Source organism: Erinaceus europaeus, chromosome 20, assembly GCF_950295315.1.
Source record: "Erinaceus europaeus chromosome 20, mEriEur2.1, whole genome shotgun sequence".
NCBI lineage: Eukaryota > Metazoa > Chordata > Mammalia > Eulipotyphla > Erinaceidae > Erinaceus > Erinaceus europaeus.
The window spans coordinates 56,686,873-56,709,311 of record NC_080181.1 but is presented as its reverse complement, the minus strand read 5'-3'; the positions used below and the strand labels follow the sequence as shown (position 1 = coordinate 56,709,311).

At 47.9% G+C, this 22,439-nt stretch overlaps 1 protein-coding gene across 1 annotated transcript in view; it reads right to left on the bottom strand.

Moving 5' to 3' along the window:
• The window catches only part of IQGAP1 (IQ motif containing GTPase activating protein 1), a 95,777-nt gene that overhangs the window by 5,706 nt on the left and 67,632 nt on the right, over window positions 1-22,439 (bottom strand). Inside the window, exons 16-36 of the mRNA XM_007539136.3 lie at window positions 21,224-21,314; window positions 20,867-21,034; window positions 19,542-19,684; window positions 18,287-18,457; window positions 17,203-17,286; window positions 17,048-17,119; window positions 16,879-16,948; window positions 16,305-16,513; window positions 14,215-14,370; window positions 13,606-13,769; window positions 11,366-11,590; window positions 10,047-10,187; window positions 9,880-9,964; window positions 8,697-8,929; window positions 7,670-7,802; window positions 6,654-6,756; window positions 5,579-5,714; window positions 5,234-5,321; window positions 3,356-3,568; window positions 2,209-2,375; window positions 783-905 (exon numbers count right to left, since the gene is read on the bottom strand). Of these exons, the coding sequence (XP_007539198.1) occupies window positions 783-905; window positions 2,209-2,375; window positions 3,356-3,568; window positions 5,234-5,321; window positions 5,579-5,714; window positions 6,654-6,756; window positions 7,670-7,802; window positions 8,697-8,929; window positions 9,880-9,964; window positions 10,047-10,187; window positions 11,366-11,590; window positions 13,606-13,769; window positions 14,215-14,370; window positions 16,305-16,513; window positions 16,879-16,948; window positions 17,048-17,119; window positions 17,203-17,286; window positions 18,287-18,457; window positions 19,542-19,684; window positions 20,867-21,034; window positions 21,224-21,314 (2,975 nt within the window). The remainder of the gene's footprint in view (window positions 1-782; window positions 906-2,208; window positions 2,376-3,355; window positions 3,569-5,233; window positions 5,322-5,578; window positions 5,715-6,653; window positions 6,757-7,669; window positions 7,803-8,696; window positions 8,930-9,879; window positions 9,965-10,046; window positions 10,188-11,365; window positions 11,591-13,605; window positions 13,770-14,214; window positions 14,371-16,304; window positions 16,514-16,878; window positions 16,949-17,047; window positions 17,120-17,202; window positions 17,287-18,286; window positions 18,458-19,541; window positions 19,685-20,866; window positions 21,035-21,223; window positions 21,315-22,439) is intronic.

Sequence of the window (22,439 nt, the reverse complement as noted above, 5' to 3'; positions counted from 1 at the left end):
ATAAGCAGTGAAGCAGGTCTGCAGGTGTCTATCTTTCTCTCTCCCTGTTTATCTTCCTCTTCCCTCCCCTCCCCTCTCAATTTCTCTCTGTCCTATAAAAAAAAAAAAAAGGCCACAGGGACAGTGGATTTGTAGTGCAGGTGCCAAGCCTCAGCAATAACCCTGGAGGCAAAACAAAAACAAAGTAACAAACAAAAAAACTAAAAAGCTAGATATATAACTATAAATAGTACCATACCGATTTGTGTTTAAAAAAGGTGGATAAGAGGGCTTAAACTTTATTTCTTCCAAGAGACAGAGGATGAGAAACAGACACAGAGAAGACAGCACTGCCCCACCACTGGGAGAGCTTGTCTTGGCACGATGCCCCCATGTGGTGGCCAGGGACTTGAACCGGGGGCCTGGCACATGGTAGCCAGGAGTGCGCTCTGCCAGGTGAGCTCCCTCCTCGTCCTGATAGGAAATATACTCGGCTTTTTCCTGACATCCTGACTAGCTGTGGGGCTAGGCTCAGAAGGGAAGAAGTGATTCCTGCCTGAAAGAGGAGACCTGGAGACAGGGAGTGTGAACAGGCGCTGAGACAAACGCTTCACAAACGCAGTCAGCAAACACTTTCAATGTCATAGCAGACAAATTAAGCAGGTACAGGGCTGATTCTTTACGGACAGAAACAGAAATAGAAAATATAAAGGCTATCATCCAGATGACGGAAACACAAGCAGTAAGATAGAGGTGTGACTGAGTGCCGAGGTCTAAAACCAAGCACAAATATAAGTACTCACTGACTGGCTTGCAGGTCCTCGATTTCCAGGAGAACTCCTTTTTCATGTAGTCTTGCTGCTGTGTATTTCAGAGAGATCTTTTTGCTTTTCTTTCCTTTCATTTCCCTAGGCTTTTTGGAGACCCTGTGAAAACCACATTATGCTTACCCCCACATGCAGAGTGGCAGCTAAGCTCAAACCTCTGGCATTCACAGGCAGAGCAGCACACTACCCACGTGAGCTATTTTGGCCGCCCTCTGTGAGTCACTATTCCACGTCATTATCGGTAATTTCAAGAGATGAGGTCACAAAGATAGTTCCACAAACGAGAATGAGAACTTGGCAGGGAACAGATCCTAAATGCTTGAAAAAAAACTTCTGCTCTTTATTGTAAAGGTGATAGAAAACTAAAATGAATTTATACAAGAGAATTACATGAGTAAGTGACACACCAATTCTAAAATGGCAAATCAGTGCCAGGATTATCCTAAGCAATGGTTGTGCAAAGCAAGGGAAACATCACTAACTTGCTTTTGTTTTTAAATTGTATTTAAGAACATACATGGGGCCAGGTGGTGGAACACCTGGTTGAGTGCACATGTTATAAGCACAAGGAGGAAGGTTCAAGCCCCCAGTCCCTATATGCAGGGGGAAAGTTTTGCAAGTGGTAAAGCAGTGCTGCAGGTCTCTCTCTCTCTCTCTCCCTATCTTCCCCTTCCCTCTTGATTTCTGTCTCTATTCAATAAGTAAATAAAGATAATTTTTAAAAAATTTGGGGGCAAGGGCAGATAGCATAATAATAGAGTAAATTTTTGATATCTTAATCCTTTTCTATTCCTCTCAGAACCTCAAGTAAGTGTGAAGGTTGCTGATGCCAGTCAAGGCAGTTGTGTGAACCCCAGGGAATCAATACTGGTCCTAACTAATTTGTGAATGAGCTTAATCTATAATAGCAATTTGGGAGGGTTGGAATAACCCAGGGGAAGAGCAGGAAAAATAACGATGAATAAGGTCTACCACCCTGGACGTGCCCAATCTCTTAAGCTAAGCAAGCTCAGGCCTGGTCAGTACTTGTACAGGAGGGAGAGGAATGAGAACCAGGGATCCAGTACTCCTGAAGGGAGGAGTCCAAGAAACAGCACATTAAAGTGGCAATGTAGATGGGAGTAAAATTTAACTGAAGGTGGCCCAGTGGTGGAGCACCTGGTTAAGTGCACACACTACAATGCACAAGACTCGGGTTCAAGCCCCTGGCCCCACTTGCAGGGGAAACCGTCACGAGTGGTGAAGCAGGGCTGCAGGTGTCTCTCTGTCTCCGCCTCCCCTGCTCAGTTTCTCTCTGTCTCCACCCAGTAATAAGAAATAAATAGACAAGCAGCACTTAAGTTAGAAAGCATCCCGCGTCCAGTGTTGCCTCACTGGTCCTTCAGACGTCCGCAGTACTCACTTGCCCTTGCTGGCTAAGTTATCCAGGCAGGTCTTGATGTAGCTTTTGTAGTAATCCACCTGCTCCCCATAGAAGGTGGCCTTGGAGTTGAGGGCGGCGTATGTCTGCTGCAATTTCACCAGCTCAGCCTTCCTCCTCTGCCGGTATCTCCGCTGATTGCGAATGTCCTGAGATAATGATTAAAATTAGGAGAATAATTGACAGACAGCACACGCCTCTTGTTAGTGCTGCAACCCAGCAGACAGCCTTACCCTGCCTCATATCACTACATTGTGAGAATGCAGCAATTTGTGTTAAAAAAAAATGCTGACAGGGAGGAGACCCAGATCTTAGCACGTTTTGCCCATTTGCATTTTCTAGAGGGAGGAGGATACGCTCATCTTAAACAAGTCCACAGTCTTGGCTCTATACTCGAAGCTGGTTTAAACCTGTGACAAGCAGTGTCGGGAGAAGAGGAGAAGGACTGATGTGGCACTGACGCTGCCAGCTGTGCCCACTGCTCCCTCAGTGCAAGAGCAGACAGCTTCTGAGCCCTCAACTCACACATGAAGATTCACAGAGAGCCAGGATTTCATGATCAATTTAACTGAGTTTGTGTTTCAAAATAATAATGATCATTATTAAAAATGTCTCTAAGCCAGCCAGGGAGATAGTGCAATGGAGAAGACTTTCGTGCCTAAGGCTCTGAGGTGCCAGGTTCAAGCCCCAATCTCCAGCACCATCACGAGTCAAAGCTGAGTAGTTCTCTGGTTCAAAACGAAACACAAACACAAACAAAAACCTATAGGAGTGGCCTGGGAATTGGTGTAGCTGTTGAGCACAAGACTTGTAAGTACGAGGTCCTGGGTTCTTGCCCCCCACCCCCACCCTCTCTTTCTCATTAGTGAAGGAGTAAATCTTTAAAATAAAAATTGACAAGTATTCTTTAAAGTCAGAAACAAATTAATAAACAGACAGTTCTAACCAGTCTTCTTCCTACTGGTTTAGGTTGTGGAACAAGTCCTCAAAGGGTGGGTGAGGCCCTCCACTGGAAGAATCAGAACTGATTTCCAGGAGAGGACTCTCCTCTGCCTGTGAACAGTGACCACCACCATGAGCCACAGAGCACTGCACCACGGCCAGGCCATCTCCATCCCCAGTGCAGTACCCTGGCGATGTCATTGATCAGCTCCTGGTATCTGTTCTTTGGCTCCACGGTCCCTAGCTCTGACAGCTTCTTCAGACCAGACTGGATCTTCTCCTTCTTCTCCTGAAGTGTGAGGTTACTGTCTTCCTTCACAGACTTGGACTTTTTCATCTTGTCAGGAGTTTTGGCATCACGGATAGCACGTCTCTGCATGGCCCTCTGATGTTCTGCTTCCTACAGCCGAGAGAAAAGGTCCCGGTGAAGTCACTGATCTGAGATGGGAATATATGAAGCCTGTCTATCCCCAACTTTATACAGCTCTAACTCCATTCTGGGAGCAGAGGGGAGCAACCTCCCCCTTCACCTCCAAAAACTGGCAGGAGTGGCATGAGGCAGAAACAGAACTCTTTTCATCTATAAAGTCAGAGACAAATTGATAAACAGATAATTCTAACTAGTCCTTTCCCTACTAGTGTAGGTTGTGGAACAAGTCCTCAAAGGGTGGGTGAGGTCCTCATACTGGAAGAACCAGAGCTGAAATCACATGGCCCCTCTCTGCTGCTTTCCTGGATTTGCTGGTGTGGTCAGGAGACTGAATTCTACTGGCTACAAACCCCCTCACTGTTTCCCTACCACTTCCTGGGACGTGGAAGCTTTCACGTTTGAATTGATCCAGGGCTGGAAGGACCCTGTGGCTGGCTGCACCTATGGCCTCAGAAGGAAAAGGGTCTCTCCCCCACACTGCTCTTCCCTACACGCGACCTAGCTGCGCCCACTACGTCTTTGCTGCAGCCCCCTTCCCTTCTCCCCGCACGTTCCTGTTCCTCTAGTTCACCCCTTCCATGATGTCTCTACACCAGCTGTTCTCATGACATTCACTGCCTTTCTCACTCCGAGTCCTTCTCCCCTAAACTGTCGCCATGCTCATACTCTCTGCAGTGTCTACCTGCCCTGGGTGTGGGCTTGCTCCTCTACCTGACCCAAGGCTGATTCTCCAATACTTTAACAATCATGTCTCTGCTGGCAGAGCCCAGAGCTTTTTGGCAAAGCCTCCAGTGCCATATTTTAAACTGTCTGTATCAAGAAGTTTAAATGACTTGGAATTCAAAGTGGCACCTTCTCCCACACTACAGCAATTCCCTTTCCCAGCATTCCCTTTTCTTCTAACATCAAGACTACTCCAGAACATATAACACAATTGTGGAGGCAGACAGAAGTGGGGGATATGTCTTGCCGTGCTGCCACATGGAGGCTATTAGGCAAGGACTGACCTTGAAGGGTCTTGGTGAGAATGAAAAGGCTCTCGTCAGAGGCAGGGTGCTACATGAAAGCACACACTCAGCAGACTCTGTCAAGCAAGCTTCTCTTTTCCCCACTAAAGCTCCATCCTACCAATATTAAGCAAGCCTATTGGCCAGACCTCTGCCCCTCATAGCCTATCTGCGAGTCAGTCACTCATAGCATCTGAAAGCTGAGGAGTCACTGAAAACAAGGATTTTCAAACAGTCCTCTGCAGAGTCAGCAGAGTTTCCCAGAGGCATCAAAGTGCTAGAGGCAGGGTCCCTACTGTCCATGCCTGGTGCTGCCAGAGCAGCTCCAATTTCACTACTTCTTTTTTTTTTTTTTTCTTTTTAACAAATTGGACTGCCAAGTAAACTGACATTGAGTGGAAAAAAAAATTAAAATAAAAGACTCCCATATTCAACACAGGGACGTAGTGCCTGGAGCTACTTTTCTCACTGCCCAGAAAGCGAGACAAGCCTTCAGCAGGAAGCGACCCCGCCAGGCCAGGCCACACAGCGGCTGCAAGGGTCTCACTCCTTGCTGCCCCAGCGCCAGAGTGTCCCTCCGTGTAGTCCTGGCCTGTGCCCACCCTGGCAGCATAAGCACCCCTTTCACCTGTTCACTGGTTGCTGGCGTCTCTAGGATTTCAGTCAAGGTCTCTCCTGGCTGGAACCGGATGACATCCACAATTAAGCGTTTTGTACTGAAAGGTGACAGGGAAGCATGTAAGTGCTGGGTGCTCGCCATCCTCTCAGCAGCACCAGCACAGAGCCCCTTCGCAGATCCCACCAGGCCTATTAAGACAAGTCTAACAGAACGGGCACTGAGAACAGCACTCCACGGTGTCAATGTCATTGTCACCTCTTGCAAGCACACGCAGGCAGAGCAGACCTGCGGCAAGTATGACAGGCTCTCTGGATCACACCGATTACACTTCTTTCTCTCCCCACCAATTCTCACTTGAGTAAAATGGTCCGAGCGTCCATTTCTGCATTCTCATCTCCAGGCACATCAAACTTGTTGGTCAGCGTAAGAGAGACTTCTGTCTTAGCCAGCACTTCCTTATTGGGGTCATTCAAACCACCAGCACCTTCTCCTATGGTTTGGGAGGGAAAATCAGTGCCACAGGAAGGAGAGAAATAGATGAAGCAAAAGGATGTAGGCGTTAAGGGGACACTTGAAGAAGCCAACACACGCTGTGGTATACCTATCGTAAGAAATGAAATACGCCGAGTGGTAAGGCAAAATAGTCCCAGTAAATGAACTTCACAGCCTCTTAGAATGCCACTTGAGCACCATGCCATTACAGCTCTCTCTCCAAGTGCTCGGCTCATTCCCTTTCTAGTTTCCTGGCTGTAAGTGCACATGCATTCATAATGCGCCCTGCTTGTGAACACACACAGGATTTTTGTTTGTTTGTTTTAAGATTTTATTTTTTATTTTTTTCAATTTTATGTTTTTTTCTAATTTTTTAATGTTTATTTATTTCTCTTCCCTCCTGTTGTTCTTGTTTAACATTGTTGTGGTTATTATTGTTGTTGTTATTGATGTCGTTGTTGTTGGATAGACAGAGAGAAATGGAGAGAGGAGGGGAAGACAGAGAGGGGGAGAGAAAGATAGACACCTGCAGACCTGCTTCACCACCTGTGAAGCGACTCCCCTGCAGATGGGGAGCCGGAGGCTCAAAACGGGATCCTTAAGCTTTGCGCCACGTGCGCTTAACCCACTGCGCCACCGCCCGACTCCCTTAAGATTTTATTTATTTATTAATGGAGAAAGACAGAAAGAAACAGACATCACTCTGGTACATGTGCTGCTAGGGATTGAATTCAGGACCTCATGCTTGACAGTCCAATGCTTTATCCACTGAGCCACCTCCTGGACCACAACTCACACCGTTCTCGTGCCTGTTTCTTTCGTGCCTGTTTCTTTCTCCAGTGCATACACAGAGCTTGAACTACGCAGAAGTAGATGACAGTGCCTGCAATCTCTGTCGCCTGGCCCTTGCACCTCTGGCAGGTGAGGCAGCACCTACCTATCAGGGACTCGATGGTGGGCACCTCGCCCAGGTCATCCAGCAACTCATGGATTGGATCATTGTGCTCTGGAGCAATGGCGTCCTGGTGATCTAACAGCAGCTGTGGACAACATCTGGGATCAGTCCACTGGTAAGCTCAGCCTGTCAGCCCTGCCCAGAACAGGCCAGACAACACAGCTCCCACTTCCACAGAACTGACATGCTAATCCTTAGCAAAGTAATCTAAACAAACAGGGCAGAGCGCAGCATCAGCTGGGCCTCTCCGGAATGACACACAATACGGTGTGTGGACAGAAACTGCTCGTGGACACAAGGAACTAGATGCACCCTGCACAAGGAAGCCAGCAAAACCCACAGGCTTCAGTATGTGAAGTCACCCGTGCACCTTACAACCACCTGTACTGACTGTGTTAGTATTTAATTTCATTGAATTCGGGGCAGGGAAGATACTATAGTGCTGATGCTCTCTTCAGTGAGGGATGGGGCTCAGACCTGGGCCGCACATATGACACACTATTCCAGATGAATTATTTTGCTGGCCCTCGTTTACATTTTGCATTTCCACCATATTTTTTGTTCTCTATGCCCTCAAAGGGTTAAGAGTGAGTGATAAAAATTTGGAGGCAAAAGGAACACTTGAGAGAAAAATCACTCAAAAGTCACAGAGGGGAAAGCATGTGTCTTACAGACCATATTAGGAAACAGAGTACAGAAGCCTGGCTGAAGAGCAGGACAGTCTGAGCAGGCCCTAGCTCAGGGCTCTCAGTGGAGAATCTGGCTGCTGGGCACAGGATGGGTGAGTGATGGGCACAGGAGACATTCTTAGGCAGCCAGATGACTCTCATGCAGGCGGGCTGGGTATCACCTGGAGGACTTAGCAGCCCCTCTGGCTCAGAATCATCAGCCAAGAAGGAAAAGCATTATGATGCCTGTAAGGGCAAAGGAAGGGGAGCTGCCTGGTGTTGAGACAGTAGCAGCAGTAATGAGATCAGTAAGGCAAGGCAAATACTCACGGTGTGGGTGTTGATGATCTCCCCAATGGAGATGTAGATAATTGGTTTGGTGAGGGTCACCAGGTCCGAGTACTCATCCACATTAAACTTGTCCTGAAGCTCAGGGACATCACAAGCAGACTGGAAAAATCGTCTGAAAAGAAGAGCCACACCCCAACATGTGACCCATGTGTGAGAGGTTGGGACAGTGAGTTCAGACACAAATGGTTCCTTCTCCAGGAGCTGCTGATCACCTGCTGGGCCTGGCTGCTTGGGAGGTGGGACCTGATGGCTTCCCACTCCACCCACAAGAATCACTCACCTACGATGTGCACAGTTAAAGGCACCAACTTCATCTCTAAGACTGTCCGTAACTAAATATTAACTTACATATGAATTCAGGGTCTCACATATGGGTAACACTGCTGAGTGGACTACCAACCAACTTCTTAATTTTTTTTTTTTTTTAAACCAGATCCCTGCTCAGCTCTGGCTTATGGTGGTGTAGAGGGACTGAACCTGGGACTTTGCAGCCTCAGGCATGTGAGTCTCTTTGCATAACCAGTATGCTTTCTTCCCCACCCTCAACTTTTTAATTCTTATTGGGGGGGGGGGGAGGCAGCGAGAAGAGACACCACACCATTCTTCCCTCATTCATGAAGCTCCCCACAGTGTTGTCCCATGGGGAGCTAGGGTTCAAGCCCAGGGCCTGTGTTCTACCAGGTAAGTTATCGAGTGACCTTAATTTCAAAGTCGACTGAGTTCTTCAATGTAACATGTAACCACTGCTTTTCCATTAGATTCTGTTTTGTAATGTGAGTGCTTAACCAGGTGCGCCACCGCCTGGACTCTAGATTCTGTTTTGTAAGAATACATGTTAAGAGCCCAGAAATCCTCTTCCTCATCTCCTGGAGCTCAGAGCACATCAAATATCTCTTCTACGTTACGAAAACCCAAGGACAGCTGGGATGACACTAACCTCGACCTTCCTCTTAGGGACAGAAACAGGCTCACAGAATCTTCCCATACCTTGTCCCTGCCCACTTACCGGAATTTCTGGTAGGACTGAGATAGATACTCATTAATGATGCTTAAGTGAGCATTATCTCCCAGGAACATCTTGTTGGAAGCTGCATGCTGGAGCATCTTTGCAATGGAGCCAAGATTCCGGCGCTGGTCTGTGGTGAGCTGCCCCCCCGCCGACAGGTCAATGATGTCAAAGGCGTCAGGGGCGACAATGGCTGGGTTCATGTACCGGTAGTAAAGCAAGTTACCGATGATCTGGGACAGACGAGACAGAAGATGGACGTGAGAAATGGCCCAGTGAGAAAGCCAAGAAAAGCAGAAAACGCAGTCCTTCAAAGGGAAGAATAAACACCACAGCAACACACACAAATGCACATGCAGGCACACACACTCTCTCTCTTAAGGCCCGAAACTAACAAGACTAAACATTCCAAAACTGGATGCAGGAAAAAAGAAAATGGGAAACAGAACTGAAAAGTCAAACTGAGCTGAAGTGAAAGAGCGGGTTCCCAACGTCAAATGCGTGGCTGCCAGCCGCATGCAGTTCATGTAGCTGGAGCTTCAGCCCAAGAAGCTCTCGGGCATCCGTGGAATTTGAAGCCCATCGTCACGATCTAGTCAGCACAGTGCACCGCACCCAACCCCGTCATCCCTGTGCTTCGGGCTTCAGAGGGGGACAAGCCGGGGTCCCAGGACTGAAGCCGCTCAGCACACGCCTCATCCCAGAGGCGCTCACGGATAGGCCCAGCACTTCCCCTGGAATTCCACTCAGAAAAAATAAAATCGATTCACCTGTACAGAAAGTCTAGAACCGAGGCCTCATTCTAGGAAAGCAGAGAACTAGGAGAGAGAAGAAAAAAAGCGTTCAATTTAAAAAAAGAAGGGAGAGAAAGAAGGAAGAGGAGGAATACAGCCAGTCGGAAAGTTACTAGCAACAGTTACTTAGCAGTGGGAACTTGGGGCTACTATTCACTCATCCACCAGCAGAGGGAGCAACTCTTCAGTGAAAGGCCTCTGAAGCCTCTCTCAAGGCAAGAAACGAGTTTGGTCTGATGCCTGCATTACCCAAACCACACAGGACCCGAGGGGGCTGAGTGCTGGGTAAAGCTGCTCTCAGGCTCGGCGCGTGGGGGACCGGGGCGGGTCTTCTTCCTCACCTGGCTCTAAGGGCTCCCAGAGGGCCACGAGCAGGCAGGGCCACTCACCTTCAGCAGCTCATCCTCACCGGCATCCGGGAACTTCTCGTGCAACGAGTCCTTCAGCACTTTGGCAATGAAGCGCATCCCGTAGCTGGGGGTGACAGGAGGGAGTGTGAAGGGCCGGGAGCCAGAACAGGACTGTTCTCCCTCAGGGCCACCCCCGCGGCACTCACGGGATTTTGTCCACGGAGCTGACGATGGCTGAGAGGAACTTGTCGGTCACGGCCCGCATGTTCCTGATGGAGCTGTCCAGTCGCGTCTTCACTTCTTCATGAGCTAGTGCCTGCTCGGGGGTCACGTCGTAGGGCAATTTGCTGGGAAAAGAACAACCCCACCCACAGCGTCAGACCAACAGGCTGGGCCAACCTAGGCACAGCCACCTCCCTTATAAGCAGGAGACTAGGCCGCCTGCGGGTGGTGCGTGGGGGTGGGGTGGGAGAGAGGCGTGGACTCTAGCTGTCTGCTATGAAGTGGGTCTGAACCACGTGCCTGCACTATGACAGACACTTGGCATAAAAGGCCTCTGAGACAGAGAACACCCCACACCTCTTAACTTAGTGGGAGATACAAACAGGTATTTGTACGGATACAATGCCACAAAAAAGCAGCTAGCCAGACATAGTAGAGCCAGAGATGAGGCCCGTACTCAAACTGGGAGATTCAATGAAAACTGCAAAAAGGAAGGAGCATCTGAGTGTAGGGGGAAAAGGATCAGAAGGATCTTCTAAGAAGGGAGGCCAACTGCCAGGAAAGGAAAGAGAAGTGAGGGTCGATAGGCAAACAGGGATCAGGTCAGTAAAGGAAAAGTGAAAGAGAAAGACAAGGTGGCCCTGAGATCTGTGTGAGTCTTTCTGTCCAGCACAGCTCTGCTCTGAGAGCAGTCCTCCCTCTATCGCCACTAAGCCCCTAGACTGTCCCACACACATTCCAGACAGGAACCCTCTGTCCCATCCCAGCCCTAAGTGAAGTGGAATCCCACCTTGACTGAAGGGCTCTCTACTCATCCCAAGGGGATGACCAAAGCACTGCTCCACTCTGGTTTCTGGTTGTGCTGAACACTGAACCTGGGACCTCAGAGCCTCAGGCATGAAAGACTTTTGCAGAAACATTATGCTGTCTCCCCAGCCCCTCCCTTCTAATTCTCTACAACAAAACCGAAAACAAAAATACCACTCTGCAATCGGCAGCTTTATGTCCACGTATCTGCTGCTGCCTTTCCCAGCCAACAAAGGATAAGCAGAAGGACGGGAATGTGCTTGCTTCCCTCATGACTATGATTATTAAGTGTATCTAACCATGTTCCTGTACACGGTAAGTACTCAGTAAATATTTACTGTAGAGGTCAATACACTATCATATCCACTCATAAAGGAGGTGTTTTTAAGGAAAAACTTTTTGAAACTTAGTTTGTAAATCAAAGACCAACTTAATAAAAGAGAGAGAGGGAGGACACAAAAAAACAGGACAGAACAAGGTATTCTGGTGCTCATACCTTGCTTCTCCTGTCTGAGACTCCATCTGATTAACCCAGGACTTGTAGATATCCACAGGGTCAGTCTTGATGTTGAGAGACTTGTCGTCCATAATCTCCTTCACCACAGGGGCCAGGATCTGTCTCAGGGCATTCTGGCCCCGGGCACCACGGTTGAAGCTCACGACCATCTTAATAACTGTTGGATTTCCTGTCACAATCTCTTGGATCTGATCTACTTTTGACCTATAAAACATCAGTTACACAGTCAATTTAAAGCAGTCAAAAAACCTACAAATTTAAAGATCCTTCATACTAGAAACAAATCATTGGGGTAAGAAGGACAGATACTCTTGCTTTAAAAATGCTTCCCAACCCTCCTCTGAGCACATGCCCTTTCTACTACTGCAAACTCAACTAAGGGGCTCGACTGGTTCTTTATCAGCTCAAACATGAGACCTCTGTGTTTGGACTTTTTCTTCTTTGGGTTTTGCTGGGGGATTCATGCCACTGTGATTTCACTGCTCCTAGTGGGCTTTTCCCGTTCTGTTTTCCAGAAAGAGTGTGGGAGGCTGAGAGAGAAAGAGAGAGGGGCCACCACAGCACTGTTCCTTCACTGCTTGTGGAGCTTCTGCTTTACGTGGTGCCACCACGCACTCGCTGGGACTCAGGCCCTCTCTCAAGTGGACTGTATGCCTTACTGGGTGAGCTATCACCTGGTCCTCGTTTGTTTTCCTTTTTAAAAAATATTTATTTATTTAATGAGGGGCTGGGCAAAACACACACATTACAGTATACAAGGACCCTAGTCTCCACCTGCAGGGGAGAAGTTTCACAAACAGTAAATTAGGGGCCAAGTTGTGGCGCACCTGGTTAAGCGCACAAAGAGTAAATTCGTGCTACATGTATCTCTCTCCACACACACACACACACACACACACACACACACACACTTAGAGACAGAAATTGAGATGGGTGGGGGAAATAAGAGAAGGAAAAAACACCTGCAGCACTGCTTCACCACTCCTGAAGCGTCTCCCCTGCAGATGGGGGCCTGGGGCGGGGCTTGAACTGGGTTCATGTACACTATAATATGTGCACTCAAGCAAGTGCACCATGACCCAGCCCCTTCTCTTCCCTCTCAATTTTTTTTTTCTGAATCTCTCAATAAATGAAAGGAGGAGGAGTTGGGCGGTAGTGCAGCGGGTTAAAGCGCATGTGGCATGAAGTGCAAGGATCGGCATAAGGATTCCAGTTCAAGCCCCCGGCTCCCCACCTGCAGGGGACTCACTTCACAGGTGGTGAAGCAGGTCTGCGGGTGTCTGTCTTTCTCTCCCCCTCTCTGTCTTCCCCTCCTCTCTCCATTTCTCTCTGTCCTATCTAACAATGAGGATAACAACAACAATAACTACAATAACAATAAAAAAACAAGGGCAACAAAAAGGAAAATAAATAAATAACATTTTTTAAAAATTAATTAAAAAAAAGAAATAAGGGAGGAAGGGAGGGAGGAAGGAAAGAGCGCCTGGGTGGTAGAGCACCCGTTTGAGTGAATGCATAACAACAGTGTGCAGGGAGCCCAGCTCAAGTCAATTGTTCATTTCTTGGTTTTTAAAAGAGAAAAGCTGCCCAATTTACAACTGGTAAAGCAGTGCTGCAGGTGTCTCTCTTCTTATCTTCTTCTTCCCTTTCAATTTCTATCTCTATCCTAAATAAATAAATAAAAACAAAAAGAGAGAAAGGAAAAAGGAAAAAAAAAAAAAAAGCCTGCCAGGACCAGGGCATTAGTCGTGGAGGTGCTGAGCCCTAGAGATAAACCTGCTGACAATTAAAATGAATGAATGAATGCATGAATGAGTGAACGAATGATTTAATGATAGAGTTGAAGGGTGGGGTGGGTAGCATATGCAAACAGACTCTGAGGCTCCAAAGTCCCAGGTTCAATCTCCTGCACCACCATCAGCCCAAGCTGAGCAGAGCTCTGGTCAATAAATAAGTAAATAGAGTGGCAGAGTGACACAGAGACAGGCCAGAGCACCATCTGCCCTATTAGGCCTCAAGACTTGTTCTCTACCCACTGAGCTACTGCCCTAGTCATAATAAATCAATCGATGGGCAGCTTTTCTCTTTTAAAAACCGAGAAATGAACAGCCACACTTTGTGTTAGCAACGCAGAATATCGGGAGTCTTTCACACACGTCACAACTCCACTGAGATGGAGAAGGGCAGAGGCGGGCGGTCCCCCGGGGACCCATGCCTACTTGATTTCCTCCTGGAGCGCCGTCTTGAAGAGGCGAAGGAGCAGGTATTCCTCCCGCTGGTTGGAGGCATAGTTGTAGAGCGTGAAAATGACCGAGTCCATGAACTTGGTGGACTTGTTCTGAGGCATCTGAAAAATCAGCTTGGCCAGGTAGGTGGGGTTGGTCTGAAATAAAGGCATAAATAAAGTAATGTCTACTTAGGTAAAGACTGGCAAAGCAGAAAGGGAAAAGGACAGCCCATTGCTTACGCCGACGCGAGAACCAGAAACGCGTTCACAGAGATCTAAAATCTAGGCTTTCTTTCCCCCCAATTTCATTATCACCTCACTGAGGAAACGCTGATTTATAGGACTCTTACTGTCACAAGGGTACAATTCCATATTTCCCTAAGAGTTTCTAGTTGTCTAAGAAAAAAGTAAACTAGCTCAATTTTACAAAATAATCCAGGGTGGGGGAAGTAGCATACTGGTTATGCAAACAGACTCTTATGCCCGAGGTTACAAAGTCCCAGGTTCAATCCCCCAAACGCCATCAACCAGAGTTGAGCAGTGCTTTGGTAAAAAGAAAGAAGAAAACCCTTCCATGCAATATAATCAAGGAGCCACTCACCTGCAGTAGGTAAAAAAGGTGTTGATAAGCTTCCAGTTTCTCTCTCTTCTCCTTGCTCAGAGCCTTCAGACCTCCCTTCTGTTTATTCAGCATCATCATATCAGACAACTGCTCCTTATTTTTCTTAGTAAGTTTTTTACTGTGGGAAACCACATCCTATAAACAGAAAACAATATGCAAATCAAAGACCTTCCAAAGACATAACTCTGGACACTGTGGAGAGGTCTTGCAATAGCTGCGAACTGGCATGGAAGTCAGCCGCACGGCAGATGCCCACCATCTGTTCAACTACCGTTATGTTGCAGCCTATGTGCAGAGCACATCGTGTCTACCCTGATCCGTCTTTCTATAAAGAGACAGTCATGAAACTGTCACCTGACCCAGGAAACCAACATCTAGGAATCTGTCTTTAAAAAAAAAAAAAAACTTAAATAAAAGTCAGATGGACACTGAAACATTAACGGCATTGTTATTTGTAACGATAACATTTGCATGGCCAGGGAAGTGGCTCAGAAGGTAGAATGCAGCACTTGCAGGTATGAAGCAATCGGTTACATCCCCATCATCCCACACGGAAGACGACCTAAATGCCAGGGCCTGGGAGACAGCACAGTGCATAAAGCAGCAGACTCAAATGCATGAGGTCCTGAGTTTGCCCTGGCACTCCATGTGCCATAGTGATGCTCTGGCTGGTTCTCTCTGTGTGCCATGTTAGTAAATAAAATATTTTTTTTCTTTTTATATTTATTTATTTATTTATTCCCTTCTGTTGCCCTAAGTACTAATTTATTTTTTTAGATTTTTTAAAATATTTATTTATTTTCCCTTTTATTGCCCTTGTTTTTTATTGTTGTTGTTATTGATGAAGTCATTGTTAGATAGGACAGACAGAAATGGAGAGAGGAGGGGAAGACAAAGAGGGGGAGAGAAAGATAGACACCTGCAGACCTGCTTCACCGCCTATGAAGCGACCGACCCCCCCCCCCCCCCCCCCCCGCACACACACACCCCCGCAGGGAGGGAGCCGGAGGCTTGAACTGGGATCCTTACACCGGTCCCTGCGCTTCACGCCATGTGCGTTTAACCTGTTGCGCTACCGCCCGACTCCCAATAAATACAATCTTTAAAAGAAAAAAAAAAAAAAAACTAGTACATACCTGAATGTTAGAGTTAGAAGGCAGTAAACTATAATATATTTTATAATGGCTTATTATTATGATGTTGCCATTAAGATTAGTAATCATGGGGCCGGGTGACGGGACACCCAGTTGAGCGCACACATTACAGTGCGCAAGGACCTGGACTCAATCCCCAGTCCCCACTTGCATGAGGGAAGCTTCACAAGGGGTGAAGCAGGTACTACACATGTCTCTCTTGTCTCTCTTTTTTTTTTTTAGTTGCCACCAACCAGGGTTACTGCTGGGACTCAGAGCCAATACTATGAATCCAATACTCCTGGTGGCCATTTTTTCTGCTTTTTGTTTTGTTTTGTTTCCCTTTTTGTTGTATTGGACAGGACAGAGAAAAACTGAGAGGGGAGGGGAGGGAGAAAGACAAGACACCTATAGTTGTGCGCTCGTGAATGTGACCCTACTGTAGGTGTCTCTCTCTTGTCCCCCCTCCCCTCTCAACTTATCTGTTCTATCAAGTAAAGAAAGACGAAAGAAAGAAAGAGAGAAATAAGGAAAGAAAGAAATGGCTGCCAGAAGTGTTGGACTCGTGTGCAGGCGCCCAGCCCCAATGACAACCTTGTGGCAAAAAAGAAAGAAAGAAAGAAAGAAAGAAAGAAAGAAAGAAAGAAAGAAAGAAAGAAAGAAAGAAAGAAAGAAAAAAAGAGAGAAGAATTTATGATATGGAATCTTATCCTCTAATAATAACTAAAATGCAGGGTAGAAATGTCTGCAAGGTGGTAAAATTATGTGGTAGGCAGCATCTTCTCTCTACAATTGGAATTTTCATTGATTAAGCCATCACGTTCCTCATCTAACTTAAAGGGCAGCTTCACACTGCTCACTAGTCAGACTAGGAGAGACCCACCACCACCCGCAGCGGCAGGAAGCGCCGAGGGCCTGGCTGGCAGTGGACCGTACCTGCAACGTGATTTTATTTTTCACCAGCAGCCCAATTTTGATGTCCATGAGGTTGAGGTCATTCTCAAGTTGCTGGTTAGAGCGGATGAGGGTGATGACCTCCTCCCGCATCTTCATGAGATCCAGCTCCTCCTGGAAGTCCTGGTCGCTCTGGTCCAGCAGGTGGACAAACTTTCGGACCACGATCATAGGCGGGTCCTCAGCATTGACTGGCGGAGAGAAAGCACGTGTCAGACAAAGAACAGAACCACAGGACAAAGTGCTAGGCTCCAGGAGATGCCAGTACTGTCTTGAAAAAGGAACAGAGTTCACACGGGGCTACTTCTGAGGTGTGCAAAAACAAGCACCAAGCATGTACGGTGCTCCTGGTCATGCTGTCACTAGGCTGCAGCAGAGGTGACTACGGTAAGCAGCGGGACACCCAGCACGGGGATGCAATAAGTGGACACGGCATGCGGCGCCCTGCCCCCCGGCCTTGCCTTCAGGACAAGAAAAGAGATCTGTGGAAAAGACCCAGAACCTGCGGGCTCTCAACCACGGCCTCAACGCTTCTCTGCTGAGCCATGGTACTCACTGAGAGTTTTGTAGTCATCACGAGCTTTGTTTGCCCGAATAAAGGCCTGGATTTTGATAATGTCGTTGATCTAAGGGGCAAAGAAGAGACAGAAATGCCTTCATTCATCGGTCCACCAAAATAAGCAGAAATGATTCTACTGGCCCATGTTCCCTGAAGGTTGACCTACATGGTCTCGGAAGTACTGCAGGCGATCTCTATAGCGTTTCCTCGCCTGATGCATCCTCGCCAGGGACTGGATCTGCGGAAGGAGGAGCCCAGGAGTTACAAGAGCTCTCCGCCTCCTGTCTGTGCCCTTCACAGAAACCCCGCCAGGGGCCGTACCTTCACGACTTCATCTTTATGGGAGCGCAGAAGAGCCAAACGATCTTGATATGCCTTCTTCTGCTTGTATCCTCTCCACTGCGACTGAAACCACCAAACAGCACAGCGGGCACATTATCCCCCCACGATCAGAAGACATGAACAGTCTCATCCTGACACGTTATCCACGTGCAATGCAGGAGGAAGCTTTCAAGAGGCCCGCGTCCCCCAGAGCCGGCGAGAGCCTGGCTTGTCCCCCCAGGCACACAGGCTGGCCCCCGCTCTCGTATGCCAGCACACGTTCACTCCTCTGAATGTGTACCCAACTGAGTCTCTCAGGGGCTTGAGCAAAGGTCAGGTGAGGAAGTCAAGACAAGTAAGTTCAACCCCGTTTCATTCCAGCAGTGAAGAGAAAAGCAAGCCTAGCCTACTTTTATTCTATGTCGTTTTGCTTCAACTTGCAGTTTCCACTGGTGACAGTAACATTCTGTGAGGCTTTACTGTGCTAGCAGCACCCCGGAGACAGGCAAGGACTCGAACTCAGAGAAGAGAGGCTCACCACCACGGGCAGCATGGAGACTTAAATCAGAGTTCTCTCTGTGACACTGTGCTAGCCTCTCACTGAAACAAAACTACAGTCGCTTTCTTTTCTAAATATTTTATTTATTTATTTACTAGCTAGAGACAGAGAGAAATTGAGAGGGGAGGGGGAAGATAGGGAGAGAGACAGAAAGACACTTGCAGCATCGCTTCACCACACATGAAGCTTTTCCCCCTGCAGGCGGGGACCAGGGGCGTGAACCTTCGTCCTTGTGCACTGTAATATGAGCGCTTAACCAGGTGTGCCACCTCCTGGCCCCTCTACAGTTGTTTTCTTTCAGGCCCATATCTGACATAAGTCTTACAACAATGAGGGGGGGCCCAGAAGAGCTGCCATGGAGCCGGGTCACTCACCACAATTACGTGGTGCCACAGAGGAGTACTGACAGAGGAGGAGGATAAGAAGTCAAAGAACACACTGGGACAGCTAGTTGTTGAGAAGAGACTGTTTATTACTCCTGCTCTAGACGCCCACTTGCTGTCTGCGTAGCGTGCTCTGAAATACCTGAATGCAGGTGATGGCGGGGATTTGCTTCTTCAGGAAATTCATCCTGGATCGGAATTCCTGGCGCACTAAGTACCCACGGCAGCAGGCCTGCAGCTTGGTGATCAAGCCCTCGTTGGCCAGCCAAAGCTGCTCTCGGTTATACGCGGCCGTCACCCCAGAGATGGAACTCTGAAAAGGCAGTTAGTCCCATGAGAACGGGCACAGGTGTGCACATCACGTCGGCAGGGCTGAGCTCTGGCTCACTGAACGGACTGAGGGAAGATGCTCAGCACAAAGCTGCGAGTCACGGGCACACACATCGCCGAGGGCCCCAGGCCAGGCGAGTGGACAAGGCACAGCACCGAGTGCCCCTCCTCACCAGCAGGCAGCAGCAGGCAAACACAAACGTGACTCGAGTTCCAGATGAATACAAAGCTCTCTGGAAGCTTTGAAAGATGAGGGACAGGGGAAGGGAAGAAAAGATCTTAAAGCTTCTCAGAGGAGGTGACCCCTGAACTAGGCATGACCTGGAAGGACAGACTTTTGACAGCTGCTGACAGCAAGGACTTGTCCCTGTAGCTCAGACTGCCTGCGACACTGAAGGAGGCAGCAAGTGGCTGCGACACGAGCAGAGACACAGAAGGTGGGAAAAGAACACGGTGAAAGCTGCTATGAAGTCCAACTTTACTGGCAGTTTAGAGTCTGTAAAAATAATTCAAGAAAGAAATTGAACATGAGGCTGGCAAACAGCTCTCATCAATCATGTGCTGTTCTGCCATGTGTGTATGACCCAAGTTCAAGCCCGGCCCTGACCACTCTGAAGGAAGCTTCGATGCTGTGGTCTCTGTCACTCTCTCTTAAGGAAGAGGAGGAGGAGAGGAAGAGAAAGAGGAAGTGGAAATGTAAACTGGGAGAGATTAACAGCAGTTGTATTTAGTGAGTAGTCGGTAAGTCTTCAGTTTTCTTTCGCTCTGCATCATCAATGTTTAATTAAAAAGCACAAAAACATTTCTGACTTAACTTTATAATCTAGACATTTTACTGCTTTGGGCTTTAGTCAGTCCCCCAAGCACTAGGGGAAACAAGAACTTCCAATTTTCATTACAACGTCTAGATTTCAGTCCAGACATTATGCTACCTGCCCTGCTGCTAACTAAAGTCAGTCTGAAACGCGTTCTCTCAGTGGCTTCCTGTATACAAGCTGTGAAGCTATCAAGAGAGAAACTGGATCTTAAACTGGGAGAGACAAGTAGAAGCTGCTCTTGGAGCCTACCTGGATCTCCTCCCGAGAAAGCTGCACAGAATTCTGCACGAAATGTGGAGGCTCATCCCAGCTTCCTTCCTGGGTCTGCAGGTTGTGGTAATAATGATATCCACCTTTCACCCAGTGTTTCACCCACTTGCTGCTGTTGTCTCCTGGCAGAAGAAAAAGGGATGATGAGAGAAGCCCAGGGTCACACCCCTACCTTTATGTGGCTACTGCTGTCACAGGTTACACACCCAACATCTGTCCTGTGGTTCTGACAGAGCAGAGGGGCACCCTGCATCTATCTTAAATCACATCTTCGGGTGACCAAGGAAGTGACTCTTTGGTGGAGAGCAAGATGTGTAAGCTTAGAAGTCCTGAATTTGGTCCCCAGCACCTCATACACCAGAATTATGTATGGTTCTCTATCATTAGGTTAAATCTTTTCAGCAAAGTGATAGCTCTGTAATGCTTCATCTATCCCACTCATGTGTATAGTATGAAGAGAGGATACCCTTAACATCCAACTGGGGAACTGTCACTGACTTAGTTCCTTTCAAAGTAAGTGTCTAAGACTTGATATGTCAGAAAACTATCCCGATAAAAGATACTCAACCATTTAACCTTTCCACTTAACAAAGACTGGGCGGGGGTGGGGTGGGGTGGTGGAGAACATTTCACCTTTATACCCCATACCTTTATACCTATTTTGCCACCAGAGTTACTGATGGGGCTCCGTGCCTGCACAATGAATCCACTGCCCCTGGTGGCCAGTTTATTTACTTTTTTAATTTAATAGGACAGAGAGAAATTGAGAAGTGAGGGGAGAGATAGGGAAGGAGACAGAGACACCTGCAGACCAGCTCCAATGCTTGTGAAGCGCGCCACCTGAAGGTAGTGCACAAGGCTTAAACCTGGGTACTTGCTCGTGGAAATAGGTGAGCTCACTACCCACTCCTCCACCTTTTCAGTTTTTTGGTGTTAGAGATCAAATCCAGGGTCTCACCTGTGCAAAGTATGTACCCAACCACATCACAATCTACTTCCCCTCTTTTTTGCAGGGAAATCACTGTGAACTACCCCCGGGCTCAGATAATTAGAACTACTGGCAGCATAGGAAAGGTCAAATATTTTGCTCCTTCCTACACTGTCAGAAAGTTGACCTTTTTGAACGTAGCTACCCTGAAGGGGGAAACAGTGTTTTCAAGAATAGAGAGGCTACTCCTTAGGGTAATGTCATCATAAACACCATGCTTCTGCACTCCGAGTCTTTCTCTCAGCTTGTCCCTGTGCCCTCATCCACCGAGTTCTTGCTTTCAGATTTCAGACCATGTATTCCTTCCCCAGCTCACCTGCTGCCAGTTTTTTCTTCTTGGCCTCAGTGAGGTCACTCTGGTAAGTCTCACCACATTCAGGGATCACCCCATACAAGCCCACATCGGGGGACCGAAGTGCACTCAGTGTTCTGCCCACATCACCGCTGTCCACTGCCTCGTTGATGGCAAAGATTCCCAAGGCAACTGTCCCAGAAAAGAACTGTCAGTGCCATAGTCGAGAAAGGGTCTAAAGCCCACCCTGGCGCACCCTCCCTCCTGCACTGTGCCTAGGACACACCGCTCCCCCAAGCTCATTCTGTCTGGAGCAAGCCTGTACCCTCAGGGAGCCACCTGACCTCCCACCCAAAGAGAAATAAAACGACTGGCACGTACACTTCTGTGCTTCAAGGCTGTCTTTGTTGGACTGGCAGATTCCACCTTGAATTTCATCCAACCATAGCACAGCTGACTCATCCTGGGTTTCCTGCACACCATGAAAAGCAAAACACTGAGTCATGGAATCAGGGTCCCTGTGATGAAGGGGGCTGAGTCTCCAAGGGAATGGAGAAAGCAATTTCAAATGTAGTGACACATGGATTAGGCCCATAGGGAAAGGCAGGTGGGGGAGGGGGGGTTGGGCAGTGGTGCACATAGTACAAAGTGCAGGGATCCAGGTTCGAGCCCCTGGCTCCCCATCTGTGTGTGTAGGGAGCTGCTTCACAAGCAGTGAAGCAGGTCTGCAGATGTCTATCTTTCCCTCTAGCTCCCCTTCCTCTCTCAATTTCTCACTGTCCTATCCAATAAAAAATAAAAACAATAAATAAAAAGGAAAACATGGCTTCCAGAAGCAGGGGATTCGTAGTGCAGGCACTGAGCCGCAGCGATAACCCTGGAGGCAAAAAAAAAGAAAAAGGAAGAGATGGAGGGAGGGAGGGAGGGAGGGAGGGAGGGAGAGAGAGAGAGAGAGAGAGAGAGAAAGGGAGCAGCAGACTGGTAAAATGTTGCAGGAGAAAGGCGACATATGCAGGTGACGGGTATGTGGAGACACAGCCAAGTGACTCAGGAGTGCAAGAGCAGTTTCAGGAGAGACGGGGAGCCTAGGAAGGGAACTGGGAACTTCCACGTTGCAACTGTGGTCACACCACATGCATGAATCTGCGGCTTTTCAGAGCGTATCCTTTCCCAAGGATATCCAGAATAAGTCAATATTCTCTGACTGCCGGGTTAGTCTGTCTGTTCTTCAGATTTATATTACTTATACTATGAGAAAGAATGCTACACGAGACAGTGACAGGCAAGTCAGAGTACCACTCTGGTACATGAGGCACCAGAAGGAGAAAGGAAGCGGAGAAGAAGAAAGGCTTTCGGTGGCACACCCAGTCGAGCACAGGCTACAACATGCAAGGACACAGGTTCAAGCCTCCAGTCCCCACCTGCAGCAGGGAAGCTTCACTGGTGGTAAAGCAGTACCTACAGCATCACTCTTTTTTTTTTTAATGTTTTTTTTTAATATTTATTTTATTTATTTATTTCCTTTTGCTGCCCTTGATGTTTCATTGTTGTAGTTATTATTGTTGTTGTTATTGATGTCATCGTTGCTGGATAGGCC